This window comes from Malaclemys terrapin, chromosome 6, assembly GCF_027887155.1.
Source record: "Malaclemys terrapin pileata isolate rMalTer1 chromosome 6, rMalTer1.hap1, whole genome shotgun sequence".
NCBI classification, from domain to species: domain Eukaryota; kingdom Metazoa; phylum Chordata; order Testudines; family Emydidae; genus Malaclemys; species Malaclemys terrapin.
The window spans coordinates 129,823,900-129,839,835 of record NC_071510.1 but is presented as its reverse complement, the minus strand read 5'-3'; the positions used below and the strand labels follow the sequence as shown (position 1 = coordinate 129,839,835).

At 47.5% G+C, this 15,936-nt stretch overlaps 1 protein-coding gene across 1 annotated transcript in view; it reads right to left on the bottom strand.

Moving 5' to 3' along the window:
* DNAI1 (dynein axonemal intermediate chain 1) overlaps positions 1-15,936 on the bottom strand; it is a 298,189-nt gene that overhangs the window by 74,650 nt on the left and 207,603 nt on the right. Inside the window, exon 19 of the mRNA XM_054031240.1 lies at positions 2,670-2,855. Within this exon, the coding sequence (XP_053887215.1) occupies positions 2,670-2,855 (186 nt within the window). The remainder of the gene's footprint in view (positions 1-2,669; positions 2,856-15,936) is intronic.

Here is a 15,936-nt window from a genome sequence, read left to right as displayed (position 1 = left end):
TGTGGCCCCATCCTGGAGCCTGCACCCCCAGCCCAGAGCCCATATCCCCTCCCACATCCCAACCTCCTGCCTCAGTCCAGAGCCCCTCACACACTCCGAACCCCTCGGTTTCACCCCGTAGCCTAGAGCCCCCTCCTGCACACCAAACCCCACATCCCAGGCCCCACCCCAGAGCCCACACCCCAATCCCCTGCCCCAGCTTGGAGCCCCCTCCCACACTCTGAACCCTCCATTTCTGGACTAACCCAGAGCCCACACCCCCCAGCCAGAGCCCTCACCTCCTCCTGCACCCCAAACCCCTGCCCCAGCCCAGTGAAAATGAGCGAGGGAATGAGGGTGGGGAGGGGGGATGGAGTGAGTGGGGGTGGGGCCTCAGAGAAGGGGCAGGGCCTCAGGGAAGGGGCAGGACAAGGGTGTTGGGATTTGTGCAGTTAGAATGTTGGCAACCCTAATCTGCAGTAGCCACTGAGTGTCATTAGTTATTAGGGATTTCATCCTTTTAAATTAAGAACTGGCTTTAGACAGAGGACGTGAATAAATCAGCTATTGTACTTGCCTGTAATTCATGCCTGATAAACCTCTTTCCTCTTTATATTTGGAGAAACGTTTCATTCAGTGTTAAATGTCCCTTCAAATATAACAGGGCCAGTAAAGTGGCAGACAGATAGCTTAATAACATCACAGCTTATAAAAAGCAGTCCATTGCTTATGTCCTATCTCAGACTGCCTGAAAAATGGTGCTTGTCATTCCTCAGTCAGCAGTAACTGGCCACGAAATGCCGCACAATCAGATTCTGCAAATGACATACAATCAGATTTTGCGAAAGCTGATTTGGAACAAGAGAAGCAAGAAAGAAGGAGGATTTCAAAAGGCCATTTTAGATATTAATACCTGCACACAAGGATGCTGTTAGTTGCTAGCACAATCAGGCATGCGATTCCATTCCAAATTGTGCCAGAGTGTTGCTGTGCGCTGTTAAATGGCTGCCACATTTAACCCCAGAGTTGGCTGCATTTCACTGGTATGCAAAGCAATTAAACGATTAATTTGTGCATGTGCGCGCACATGCTGTTTGCCGCGTGGCCTCTGCTTGAGGTATTTCCACTAGCCCACACTGCTGATGGTCTGGTGGAATTTTACAACAATCTTGGAGACACCGTCAGCAATAGAAACAACGGTTTACAAATGAAGAACTAACAAATCACCAAAGGAGGAGCCGCAGGTAAAAAACTTGCTGTGAACGAGGGCCCAGAGTCTCAAAGATATTTAGATGAGTAACTCCTGGAGAAAGCAATGGGAGTTAGGGGTCTAACTACCTTTGAGGATCTGGGCCCAGATGAATTGCAGCTCACACCAGATGTTCTGTTCTGAGGTTGTGGCTTGTCTCTCTCCGTGGTAGCATCACATATATTAGACACGCAGACACCTGATAATGTTTGCTACCAGCAGGACTGCTACTCGGCTATTTTTCTTGATGTCATGTTAATATAGGAAGAGATTCTGATCTAATTTACCCCAGTGTCCAGTGAAGTCAATCAAATGACTCTGCATTTATGCTCGTGAGATCAGGATGTGCCACAGACTGTCATTAGTACAATCCGTTAGTAAAATATGTAAAGCCCTTTGGGACCCATATGGAAGAAAGGTGCTTTATAAATGTAAAACCATCATCATTAAACAAGATTGCTTTCTTGAGTCTGGTTTGCAAAACCTGAGACTATGGGAAAAAAACCTTCCTTAAAAGAGAGATAATAGGGTTCTAGTATTGCAGGGGGTTGACAGAGAAGGACTCTGCTGTATAAAGCAGCCCAGGACCTGACTGGATGGATTACACACCTGAAGCCTAGGGATTTATTTTAATAAGAGTTGGTAGTGTTTGCCTGCTGGACCCTGCACTATTAGCTGGTATTGATCCTGCTGAGAAAGGGTTACGTGGGTTTTACTGACTCATGGAGGCAGGTACTTTGTTGCCTCATCTGCATATAAGTGAGGTGGAATGGCTCTCCAGAGAGAGAGGACATAGGGTTTGGGCTGTGCAATCCTTTGGGAGGATCCCTGGGAGCAGCCGTGCCTAGGCAGGATTTTATTTTGTCTCAGTTTGAGTTTTTGTGAATAAAACCAAAACCTCGGGAAGAGGGTTGCTTTTGACGTGCTACGCGTGTATGCGGCCTGTGTTTGGAGCACAGCAAGGAAATCACCTGCTCACATGAGATTATTTCTTTGTAAAATGAAGCATCCTTCCAACTGTCATAAAGGGATTTGAACTCTCTTCCTCCTACAGTAACAGAGAGTAGGGACTCGACTCCCCAACCGTCATTCGTTAGTACTTAGCACATATATAGCATTTCCCATCTGTAGATCTCAAAGTGTTCTGCAAGAGAGGTTCAGTAACATTATCCCCATTTTACAGATGGGGAAGTTGAGGTGCAGAGAGAGGAAGTGATCTGCATAAGGACAGCGGTGTAGTGGGAAAAAAATAAGTGGGTAAACTAACCTAACCTAAACGCCATACTCCACAACGAGAAATCTCCGTTTATCAGAGATTTACCATCCTGCATATGGCCACACAACAAGGCAGCGTCAGATCTAGGACTGGACCCTACGTCTCCTGTGTCCTATGCACTGTGACACGGTGCTTTACATTTATAGGAATTAACCACTTGCTTACCTTAGGCATCTTGCGCAGGTTGGGGGAGAGTTTCAGGCAGGTGACGTGGCCTCGGTCATCTCCGATAATGATAATGGGGTAGATGGGGTTAAACTGGACATGGGTGATTTTGTTTTTCTTCTTGGCCACAACAGGCTGGCTGCAGATCGCTTCGTATTTATTAATGCTCAGATCAAACACATGGGCCTGGGGAACAAAGGCAGCAAACACAAAAGGGATTAATCAAGCGAGAACATCCATTCTGCAAAAAACACCACGCACAGAATCACAGAAAGACAAAGGACCCATTAGGTCCCATCTAAATCCATCTGCTGGGGCCGAGGGTAGGATTGCTTCCTACAGTCCATTTAAAACAGGGCAAGGCCCTGGAGAATAACTCGTGTGTAGGGGCTCTGATCACTTTCTTTGGCAGACAGACCACAGATGGGGTCCTTCCCTGAAGTCCATGGCAAAGCTCCAATTGATTTGAACGTGAGTAGGCCTGGACCTTTCGCTACCAGCCTCACAGCCCTTTAATCCCCAGCTCAAATATTTGAAGTAACAAGGCAATCAGATTCTAACACAAGATCAGTACGCAGAGTGATGCACAAGCCCCAGAATGTTTTCCAATATGCTGATTATCTTTTACTGCAGTGCTTTCCAATATTTAGGGCCTTAATAACACAATAAAAAGAGATGAAACACTAATTAATAGGAAAATTATGTGAACAAGCACAGTATACTAATGAATATTTCATTGGAACTAGAACTGAAATACACAATATAAAACTGTTCAAGCCCGAACCCCTAGCAGGAACTCTGTTGCTTTAGACATCACCGAACCTGCACCATTCTTCGGTATTCTTTGGATCGCGGTAGGGCCTAGCTGCCCCACTCATGGACCAGGCCCCATTGTGCTTGGCACTGAACCAACACAAAACAAAAAAATGAGTGGGTACTTAGCACCCACCGGCAGCCAGCTGTCCCCCTTCCCCCCCAGCGCCTCCCACCTGCCTGCGGCCCTGCTGATCAACTCCTCCTCCTTCCTCCCAGCGCCTCCCAGCCGCCAGGATCAGCTGTTCCATGGCATGCAGGAGGCTCTAGTGGTGAGGAGGAGGAGCGGGAATGGGGTGCGCTCAGGAGAGGGGTCAGAACTGGGCAGGAAGAGGTGGGACAGGGGTGGGGGCTTGGGGAAAGGGGTGGAGGGGGGGCAGAGCCTAGTGCCGAGCGGGGGTGGGAAGAGGTGGGGCAGGGATGGGGGTTTGAGGGCTAGTAGGGGCAGAACCTGGGGCAGGGCAGGGGGGTTGAGCACTCCCGGAGCCCGGAGGAAGCTGGCGCATGTGATTAAATCTCACCCAATCGTGATGCTGATTGCTTGGGGTAGTGTGACGAAGTGGGAATGCTCTTAATGTTTTCTCTGAATACTGTGTGGGTGCCTCAGTTTCCCCTATGCCTTTCTTAAGTCTCTAGGTGGTGGGATAAGGGTGTGTGATTGCTACAGAGCCTCACAGGGCCAGTGTGATGCTGTCTGCATAGAGAATGGCTGACACCCTGTCTCCTAGCAACTGATGGCTTGGGCCCCTCCCCTGCAAAGGTGCCAACTGAAGGTGTTGGAGAACAAAGAGATCAGGTGACCTCCTGGCCCGGGAAAGAGACAAAGGCCAGAAGAGGGGCTGGAGAGTTTCAGTTTGGAGCTGGCTGGGGAAATGGAGGGGGGCCAGTTGGGGCTCTGGCCCCCCTGGCCCCAAGATGGACCTGACTGAGGGATCCTGTTCTCTGTACTTATAAGCTCTGTTTTGAACTGTGTTCCTGTCTTCTAATAAACTTTCTGTTTTACTGGCTGGCTGAGAGTCATGTCTGACTGCGGAACTGGGGTGCAGGACCCTCTGGCTCCCCCAGGATCCCCCCCGGGCGGACTCGCTGTGGGAAGCGGATGGGGGGAAGGGGATGCTGAAAGCTCCGAGGTCAGACCCAGGAAGGTGGAAGCTCTGTAAGCTTCTTGCCCTGGAGACAGTCTGCTCAGAGAGAGGAGGCTCCCCCAGAGTCCTGACTGGCTTCGTAGGGAGTAGTTCCAGAGCATCGCCCCAGTGACTCCATGACAGGTAGCAGCTGGAGGCCTCACCCACAATGATAGTGCCATTGTGCTAATCACGGGACATGCACTTAGTGGGGTTGTCAAAGTTAACATGAGCTAGAACTCATGTTGCCCCTAACCCAACTCTCGTCCACACACACAAATCTGCAGCCCAAGCATGGTGCTGCTTTAAACTGGAGCTAGCTGGCCTGTCAGGAAATATAAGTCGAAGTGCTGCTGATGCTCAAGCTACAGCGTGCTGTGTGGATGCAGTTAGGGTCCATTTAACTGTGGATAGTCCCCCAAAGCCTTCCTCAAACTCCCCCTGGAGCCCTTGTTGTGACTACCAACCTACTCCAGGCACTATAAATAGCCCGTTCCGGCATCCGCACCCTGCCTTAGCACATGGTTCTCTGTATCTAAAACCCTCGTATAATGCTCCTATTGCACTTGTTCAGCTCAGATGGCATACAAGAGAGCGTCCTCCCAGCGTGCCGCTCGCTGGCCTCAGGCTGACACCAAAGTTCTTGGGGACCTCTGGTGTGAGGCCAGCAGGACCTATGATTTGGGGTCCTGGATCCGAAATCCAAAGTCTTATCATGTTATTTCCGTGAAGCTAGCTGAGGAAGGGACCACTGCACTGCACCTCAGTGATGGGAGATGAGATCCCTGAACAGCCTGTGCTACCATGCAAAGGACAAGAACTCCCCGTCAGGTAACTCCCCTAGAAAGTTCCCCTTCCATGAAGAGTTGAACCAGGTGCCCAGCAGTGTCCCAAGCCTGGAGCTGGGTGATGTGTGTGGGTGACTGAACACTGAGGACCTGGAAGAGGAGCTGAAGCCAGGACTGGCCGTGGCTATAGTGATCTCAGCTGAAGGAGGAACAGAAGCTACTTCGCCCAGGACTCCCAGGGCCCCTTTGGAGAGGAGCTGGAGAAACAGACCCAGGGGGATGTGGCAGAGGAACCAGCATTGCTTGAGCTGATCAAGTAGCATCCTGCTATTATTGTTATAATTAGTGAGGTTCTGACAACACTAGGGGCCATTGTTGCCTTTTAGGACCAACTTCTATTACTGTAGTGCAGGCTTTTTATGCAGTGGCTCCTGTAGCCTGACTTGAAGGTGGCAGAACCACTAATTTCCTCCCCCCGACACCCTTTCCCAGCCACGTTGGAACAGATTATGGGTATGTTTGTGTCACACTGTGAACTCCATTTTGTGATTGTCACTTCACTTTATATAGTAACTTCCATCCCGAGTTAAGTCATCCAGGTGGTGTTGAAAGTTAGACTTTGTCTACACTAGCACTTTTGTCTGTCAAGGGTATGAAGAAAACATACCCGTGACCAACATATGTATCACCGACAAAAGCGCCGGTGTGGACAGACAACATAGCTACCGCCACTCGGTGGTGGTGATTTAATTATGCCAGCAGGAGAGCTCTCTCCCGTTGGCATAGAGCAGCTACATGGGAGAACTGTGCTGCTGTAAGGTCTGTAGTGTAGACAAGGCCTTAGTCTCATCTTGACAAGGGCAATCTACAGAACGTAAGAACATAAGAATGGCCACACTGGGTCAGACCAAAGGTCCATCTAGCCCAGTATCCTGTCTACCGACAGTGGCCAATGCCAGGTGCTCCAGAGGGAGTGAACCGAACAGATAAAGTGATCTCTCTCCTGCCATCCATCTCCACCCTCTGACAAACAGAGGCTAGGGACACCCTTCCTTACCCATCCTGGCTAATAGCCATTAACAGACTTAACCTCCATGGATTTATCCAGTTCTCTTTTAAACGCTGTTATAGTCCTAGCCTTCACAACCTCCTCAGGCAAGGAGTTCCACAAGTTGACTGTGCGCTGTGTGAAGAACTTCCTTTTATTTGTTTTAAACCTGCTGCCCATTCATTTCATTTGCTGGCCTCTAATTCTTGTATTATGGGAACAAGTAAATAACTTTTCCTTATTTACTTTCTCTACATCACTCATGATTTTATAGACCTCTATCATATCCCCCCTTAGTCTCTTTTCCAAGCTGAAAAGTCCTAACCTCTTTAATCTCTCCTCATATGGGACCCGTTCCAAACCCCTAATCATTTTAGTTGCCCTTCTCTGAACCTTTTCTAACGCCAGTATATCTTTTTTGAGATGAGGAGGCCACATCTGTACGCAGTATTCAAGGGGACACTTTGAGGTGGTGCTTGAGGGTGGAAAGTCTCAAAGAGGCTAACAATGAGAGAGCCTTCAAGAGCCATCAATCCTGAATGACTCTTCCCTACTGGAACAATGGGTTTTCTACCAGCAGGGCCTTTGTCTTTGAAAGGACTTTACACAGAAACCTGTCTGAGAGGAGGGGTTAGAACTCCCCGGTCTAAGAACTTGGGGGGAGAACTGCAGTTTCTCTGCCTGACCACCTGTCCAAAAAAGGAGAGACTTTATTTCAAGAGGCTGCTTCTCTGAGCAAGGGGCCATTCCAACACCACTTGTAAGCAGAAATTTCTGAGGAGAGCAAAAGCAAGAGAGACTCTGCCTGGCCTACGGATGCTGACCAAACCTCAGGACTCCCGAGATGATCGCACCAGAGGGGTTGCCTTCAGGACTCTGTATTATATTCCATAGGTCTGAAACTCTTCTGATTTAAGAGTAAAGTGTCTGTGCTTAAGGAAGCCTGTGTGCATCACTTTGTTGCCATGTTGTCCCTGAAGGGTTTAACTAGCAAACCAGAGCTCCCACAGCCAGGTGCATTCTGGAGAAAGGTGGCCAAGTCACTGGATGCTTGGGAGCACGGAGGCACTGGTTCCAGGGTCCAAGTGGCCGGACTGCTGGGTCCCTCTGCCCAAGGTAGATGTCAGACATTGAGTCTGCAACTGGAAGTATGCCTGAGAGACCCAGAGAGAGGAACAGTGATCAGTCACTAGGATGCAGTGTACCCCCCTGGCTCCAATCACAACAGATTGGGGTCCATCCAGAGTGGGGCACCGGGCCAGGGTGTGAAAACACATGCGCTCCAAGGTGGATACCAAGCGGTAAAAAATGCTAGCAGTGATTCATTGTGGCGTACCCTGATGCATGTGTGCTGAGCCAGGATTATTAATATAAGATGAGCTGTGGCAGCAAACAGAGGGAGGGGCAGGACAAGCATAGCTGCTGAGTGTATGTACAGCAGTGTGCTTCTTCTCAAACCACCATTAGTATTAGAGGATTTTCAGAAGCAGCCAAAACTTCACAAAACAACACTGGCCTCGGAAACCAGTCCAACAACCAGCTCCTGGCGGTATCACGTCTCTTGGAAATACAGGTCTGCTGTGCAGCTGCCACACGTGGGAGAGAGGTTGCAAAGATATGTTTGGGGTTGTTCTATGCTGCAGTATCCTAGCTCTGTAGCCTGTTTATATTGACCTGACTTTTAGTCCATTCCTGGGTAATGGTGCAGGAGAACTTCTCATGCAGCAGGAACTTCAAATTGATCTGCCAGGTTTCTCAGCAGAGCAAAACCGTCTATCCCACCCTTCCCTCTAGTCTCCTCTAGTCATTATCCACCCATCACTCACCAGACAACAAGACAGCTCCTTGGTATACATGGAGGATTTTCCTTCAGAGGCCTCCTCTGCTCAAGGATCTCATGAGCCAGGGAAGTAGAAGAGAGGCTGGGTCTCCCAAAATATTAGTGGGCACAGATATCCTGTTGATAGCTATATCATTGGGTGGGAATAAACTCCTAGCTTGTCCAAATTCAAAAAGGATGGATCTTTGGAACACGCTAGCATCATGTACCCTGCTCATACAGTATTTGGTCCTGCCATGCGGGCAGGGGACTGGACTCGATGACCTCTCGAGGTCCCTTCCAGTCCTAGAATCTATGAATCTATGAATCCCGCAATGGTCTTCATGAAAGCTCTCTCTGTGGCCAGCATAATCATGTGCGCATTGGGGGAGGGGCCATGTGTGACAACTGGGCTGGTGTCAGCAGAGTTCGGGAAACCCATTCACTCAAAGACATGATTGTTTCAGTACAGCCTTTTAGGATCCCTTGACAAGGGGGTGGGACTAAGTCAGGGAGAACTGGGGTTTAAAAAGCCAGCTGCTAAGTGACCAGAGGATCTAGCAAACAGTGGAGTTTTGCAAGGGAGTTTAGAGAGGAAGTGAGAGAGCCAGACATACCTAACAAATATTCTCTAACCGTAGGCCAATAAACCTGCCCGCCCCAGTAGCGTAGCTAGCGGGGTACAGAGGAAGCAGTCGCTTCCCCCGCCTTTCCAAAAGCGGCCGGAGGAGCGGGGGGAGGGGGGGACGCAGGCTGGCGGCTGCCAGTGCGGCCGGCAGCCATGGGGGGGGGGTGGCGGGCGCGGCCGGAGGAGCGTGGGGGCGTGGCCGGAGGAGCGGGAGGGCGCGCCAAAGCATGGCGGCCAGCAGCCGCGGCCGGAGGAACGAAGGGGGGGCCACGGGGTGGCACGGCAGGGCCAGAGGAGCCATGGGGGGTGGAGGAGAGGGGCGGTGTGGCCAGAGGAGGAGCTGGGGGGGGGGGCGCGGAGCGGCCAGAGGAGGAGCCAAGGGTGGCGTGTCCAGAGGAGGAGCCAAGGGGGGCGCCTTTTTTATGTTTGCTCCCCCTCCTCTTAGAAGCTGGCTACGCCACTGCCCTCCACCCCAAAAAGCCCTGCAAGAGTAAAAACAATGCAGGCAGATGTCCAGCAGCAGAGCGGGGGCTATCCAGTTTATTGCACTGAATGCAGCAGGTAGGATTACCTGCCTTGTGGGCAGGTGACATAGTATGCATTTGGTTCAAGCAACTCACGGCCCTCAAAGACCGACTATGGGTTCTTGAGACCAGAGTGACTGAACTGGAGGAGCTGAGGGAGACAGAGAAATACATAGAGGAGACTTTCTGGGACACAGTAGAGCAATCCCACTCCCAGTCTGACAGCCTCTGTGCTGTCTGAGGAAGATGAAAGTCTCAGGGAAGGAAAACATAAAGCTGGAGCGGAGTGAATTGATCCCATAGTTGGGACCCTCCTTCCAGATGATGTGATATCCTCTTGCATTGAGGATACTCCTCTGGGGAAATGGACCCCGGTTACTAGGAAGAGACAGGAAATAGTAATGGGGCATTCGATTATTAGAAATATCTATAGTTGGGTTTGTGATGACCGAGAGAACTGCCTGGTTAATTGCCTGTTGGGTACGAAGGTTGCGGACCTCTCAAGATATCTAGATAGACTTATGTGCAGAAGAGAAGCCCATGGTCGTAGTACATGTAGTTACCAATGAGATAGGGAACGGTAGGATAGAAGTTCTGGAGGCCACATTTAGGCTGCTAGGTAAGAGATTAAAGTCCATGACCTCCATGGTAGCATTCTCTGAAATGCTTCCAGTTCCACGCGCAGGGCCAGTTAGACAGGCAGAACTGCAGGGTCTCAATGTGTGGATGAGAAGATGGTGGAATTTAGGAACTGGGGAACTTTTTGAGAAAGGAGGAGCCTATAAAGGAAGGATGGTTCCACCTAAACCAAAACAGAACCAGATTGCTGGCATGTCAAATTAAAAAGATCATAGAGGAGTTTTTAAACTAAGGACTGGGGTGAAGCCAACAAGTGCAGAGCATCCCCTTGGAGGAGGATCTATTAAAGGGGATTCTCTATATCCTAGTAAAGAGGAGAGAATAGAAGTTGATAAGATAGAGGTAGAAACTGAAGAGAAACAATCAGATGAAAAAGTCCCATTCAAATACATCATATGAAGACAGACAACTAAATACTGACGAATTTTATAAATGCTTGTATACAAATGCTAGATGTCTAAATACTAAGATGAATGAACTCGAATGAACTTGAGTACCTGGTATTAAATGAAGATATTGATATAATAGGCATCACAGAAACTTGGGGGAACAATGATAATCAATGGGACACAGTAATACCAGGGTACAAAATATACAGGAATGACAGAGTAGGTTGTGCTGGTGGGGGAGTGGAAAGAAAGCACAGTCAAATATAGTAAAAATCTTAAAATGATTCACCCGGTACCATAGAGTCGTTATGGCTAGAAATTCCATGCTTGATAAATAAGAGTCTAGCAGTAGGAATATGATATTGACCATCTGACCAAGATGGTGATGGTGAGTGCGAAATGCACAGGGAGATTAGAAAGGCTACAAAAACAGAAAACTCAACAATTATGGGGGATTTAACTATCCTCATATTGACTGGGTACATGACGCCTCAGGACGGGATGCAGAGATAAAATTTCTAGATACAGTTAATGACTGCTTCTTGGAGCAGCTAGTCCTGGAATCCACAATGGGAGAGGCAATTCTTGAGTTAGTCCTAAGTGGAGCACAGGAACTGGTTCAACAGATGAATATAACTGAACCGCTCGGTAATACCGACCATAATATAATTAAATTCAGTATCCTTGTACAGGGGAAAATACCAAAGAAATCCACCACAATAGCATTTAACTTCAAAGAGGGGAACGACACAAAAATGAGGAAGCTAGTTAAAAGGAAATTAAAAGGAACAGTTACAAGAGTGAAATGCCTTCAAGCTGTATGGAAACTTTTTAAAAAACACCATGATACAGGCTCAAACTAAATGTGTACCCCAAATAAAAAAACAGTAAGAGGACCCCCAAAAAGCCATCATGGGTTAAACAGCTGAATAAAAGAGGCAGTTGGAGACAAGGAATCCTTTAAAAACTGGAAGTCAAATCCTACTGAGGAAAGTTGAAAGGAGCATAAACTCTGGCAAGTCAAGTGTAAAAGTATAATTAGGCAGGCCAAAAAAAGCATTTGAAGAGCAAAAGACATGCATCTGAAGAAGTGTGGTTTTTTACCCATGAAAGCTTATGCCCAAATAAATCTGTTAGTCTTTAAGGTGCCACCGGACGCCTTGTTTTTTTAGCAAAAGACAAAACCAGCAATTTTTGAGGAAGCAGAAGCAGGAAGCCTGCCAAAGAATCAGTGGGGCCACTGGACAATCAAGGCGCTAAAGAAGCACTCAAGGAAGACAAGACTATAGTGGAGAAGCTAAATGAATTCTTTGCATCGATCTTCACAGCTGAGGATGTGAGGGAGATTCCCACACCTGAGCCATTCCTTTAGCTCACACATTTGATGAACTGTTCCAGAGCTGTCAATAGAGGAGGTTTTGGAACAATTCGATAAATTAAATAGGAATAAGTCACCAGGACCAGATGGGATTCACCCAAGAGTTCTGAAGGAACTCAAATGTGAAATGGCAGAACTACTAACTATGGTATATAACCCATCGCTGAAATCAGTCTCTGTACCATATGACTGGCAGATAGCTAATACAATGCTGATTTTTACAAGAGGCTCCAGAGGTGATCCTAACAACTACAGACTGGTAAATTTACCTTCAGTACAGGGCAAACTAGTTGAAATTATAATACGGGGGGAGGGATAGCTCATTGGTTTGAGCATTGACCTGCTAAACCCAGGGTTGTGAGTTCAATCCTTGAGGGGGCCACTTAGGGATGTGGGGTAAAATCAGTACTTGGTCTTGCTAGTGAAGGCAGGGGGCTGGACTTGATGACCTTTCAAGATCCCTTCCACTTCTAGGAGATAGGATATCTCTAGTAATTTAATTGTCAGACACAGAGATGAACACAATGTGTTGGGGAAGAATCAACACAGCTTTTGTAAAGGGAAATCATGCCTCACCAATCTATTAGAATTATTTGAGGGGTTAACAAACATGCAGATAAGGGTGACCCAATGGATATAGTGCATTTGGACTTTCAGAAGGACTTTGACCAGGTTCCTCACCAAAGGCTCTTAAACAAAATAAGGAGTTTTGGGATAAGGTCCTCTTATGGATCAATAATTGGTTAAAAGATAGTAAAAGGGTAGGAATAAATGGTTAGTTTTCACAAAATTGAGAGGTAAATAGCTGGGTCCCACAAAGGATCTGTACTGGGACCAGTGCTGTTCAACATATTCATAAATGATCTGGCAAAAAGGGGATAAACAGAGAAGTGGCAAAGTTTGCAGATGATAGAAAATTACTCAAAATAGGTTAGTCCAAAGCAGACTGCAAAGAGCTACAAAGGAATCTCACAAAACTGAGTGATGGGGCAACAAAATGGCAGATGAAATTCAATGTTGATAAATGCAAAGTAACATACATATATATACACAACTACACATACAAAACGAAGGGGTTTAAATTAGCCGTTACCACTCAAGAAAGATCTTGGCGTCACTGTGGATATGTCTCTGAAAACATCTGCTCAGTGTGCAGTAGCAGTGAAAAAAGATAACAGAATGTTAGGAACCATTAGGAAAGGCATAGCTAATAAGAAAATATCATAATGCCACTATATAAATCCATGGTATGCCCGCCAGATAGGGCAACTGCCTCTGAAGCATCTGGCAACGACCACTGTTTGAAAACAGGCTACTGGGCTAGATGAACCATTGGTCTGACCCAGGATGGCCGTTCTTATAGACATTTCCAATCTTAACCATCTGTGTGTGAAGCAAAATTTTAATTGCTTCAGAAACCTCCATCACCACAGCACCGACAGTTGACTTCCTAATGCCAAACTGAATAACCACCAACCTGTCGCAGCCTGGGGTGGCCAGCTTCCAGACAGCAAGAGCAACCTGCTTCTGGACTGATATGGCCTGTCTTAAATGCAGATCCTGGCATTGAAGGCTGGGGCTAGCTCCTCTGACAGTTCCAGGAAGTTGGCCTTACTCAGGCAAAAGTTCTGGACCCACTGCTTGTCTCTCCTCGTCTGTATGACAACGCAGTCCCACCACTCAGTGCTAATGGCTCTGCTCCAGAACTGCCAGCCAGGATAGGAGATAACTCAGCTATGAAAATCTGCATGAGCTGTCTCCACTCCTCCATCCCAATGCAGCCTCTGTGATCTCCTTAGCAAAGCAAATTGCTGCCCAAAAGGCCCTCCACCACATCTCGGACCCTATCTCTCCCTCCTGTTCCCAAAATGAGAATTCCACTAAAATCGATGTTTGGTACAGGTCATTATTGTGAGTGAGCTCCAAGCCTTTATGCCAGAACACAGACATAAAACTGTGGTGCAGGGTAAGGAGTCGACAGGCTAATGCCACTTCTGCCCTCATGCCCAGAAAGGACAGATTACTTCCCCGGCAATAACCTGTGATGGATTTCACAGAGCAGCTCCCACTAGTGCTGCACTCAGAACCAAGGGATGTGCCCACAGAAAGCCTAGAGCCCCTGTGCATGCAGTAACTCAAGTCTGGTTTGAGTTACCCTGTGCCGTATGTCCAGTGGAGACACTCATGTGTAGTAACTCAATTCCACAGTAAAGGCATACCCAGTGAGAGACAGCCACTGCCCCAAAGAGCTTACAATCAAAATAGACCGGAGAGACAAAGGGTGGGAGGAAGAAAGTACTATTTGCCCACTTTACAGATCCATAGATTCCAAGGCAAGGAGGAAGAACAGGAGTACTTGTGGCACCTTAGAGACTAACAAATTTATTAGAGCATAAGCTTTCGTGGACTACAGCCCACTTCTTCGGATGCATATAGAATGGAACATATAATGAGGAGATATATATACACACATACAGAGAGCATAAACAGGTGGGAGTTGTCTTACCAACTCTGAGAGGCCAATTAATTAAGAGGAAAAAAAAAAAAAAAAAAAAAAAAAAAAAAAAAAAAAAAAAACTTTTGAAGTGATAATCAAGCTAGCCGAGTACAGACAGTGTGATAAGAAGTGTGAGAGTACTTACAAGGGGAGATAGTCAACGTTTGTAATGGCTCAGCCATTCCCAGTCCTTATTCAAACCGGAGTTGATTGTGTCTAGTTTGCATATCAATTCTAGCTCTGTAGTCTCTCTTTGGAGTCTGTTTTTGAAGTTTTTCTGTTGTAATATAGCCACCCGCAGGTCTGTCACTGAATGACCAGACAGGTTAAAGTGTTCTCCCACTGGTTTTTGAGTATTTTGATTCCTGATGTCAGATTTGTGTCCATTAATTCTTTTGCGTAGAGACTGTCCGGTTTGGCCAACGTACATGGCAGAGGGGCATTGCTGGCACATGATGGCATAGATCACATTGGTAGATGTGCAGGTGAACGAGCCCCTGATGGTATGGCTGATGTGATTAGGTCCTATGATGATGTCACTTGAATAGATATGTGGACAGAGTTGGCATCGGGGTTTGTTACAAGGATAGGTTCCTGGGTTAGTGGTTTTGTTCAGTGATGTGTGGTTGCTGGTGAGTATTTGCTTTAGGTTGGGGGGTTGTCTGTAAGCGAGGACAGGTCTGTCTCCCAAGATCTGTGAGAGTAAAGGATCATCTTTCAGGATAGGTTGTAGATCTCTGATGATGCGCTGGAGAGGTTTTAGTTGGGGGCTGAAGGTGACAGCTAGTGGTGTTCTGTTATTTTCTTTGTTGGGCCTGTCTTGTAGGAGGTGACTTCTGGGTACTCGTCTGGCTCTGTCAATCTGTTTTTTCACTTCAGCAGGTGGGTATTGTAGTTTTAAGAATGCTTGATAGAGATCTTGTAGGTGCTTGTCTCTATCCGAGGGATTGGAGCAAATGCGGTTATATCTTAGAGCTTGGCTGTAGACAATGGATCGTGTGGTGTGTCCTGGATGGAAGCTGGAGGCATGTAGGTAAGTGTAGCGGTCAGTAGGTTTCCGGTATAGGGTGGTATTGATGTGACCATCGCTTATTAGCACAGTAGTGTCCAGGAAATGGACCGCTTGTGTGGATTGATCTAGGCTGAGGTTGATGGTGGGATGGAAATTATTGAAATCATGGTGAAATTCCTCAAGGGCTTCTTTTCCATGGGTCCAGATGATGAAGATGTCATCAATGTAGCGCAAGTAGAGTAGGGGCGTTAGGGGACGAGAGCTAAGGAAGCGTTGTTCTAAGTCAGCCATAAAAATGTTGGCATATTGTGGGGCCATGCGGGTACCCATAGCAGTGCCGCTGACTTGAAGGTATATATTGTCCCCAAATGTGAAATAGTTGTGGGTGAGGACAAAATCACAAAGTTCAGCCACCAGGTTAGCTGTGACATTATCAGGGATACTGTTCCTGATAGCTTGTAGTCCATCTTTGTGTGGAATATTGGTGTAGAGGGCTTCTACGTCCATAGTGGCCAGGATGGTGTTTTCTGGAAGATCACCGATGGATTGTAGTTTCCTCAGGAAGTCAGTGGTGTCTCGAAGATAGCTGGGAGTGCTGGTAGCGTAGG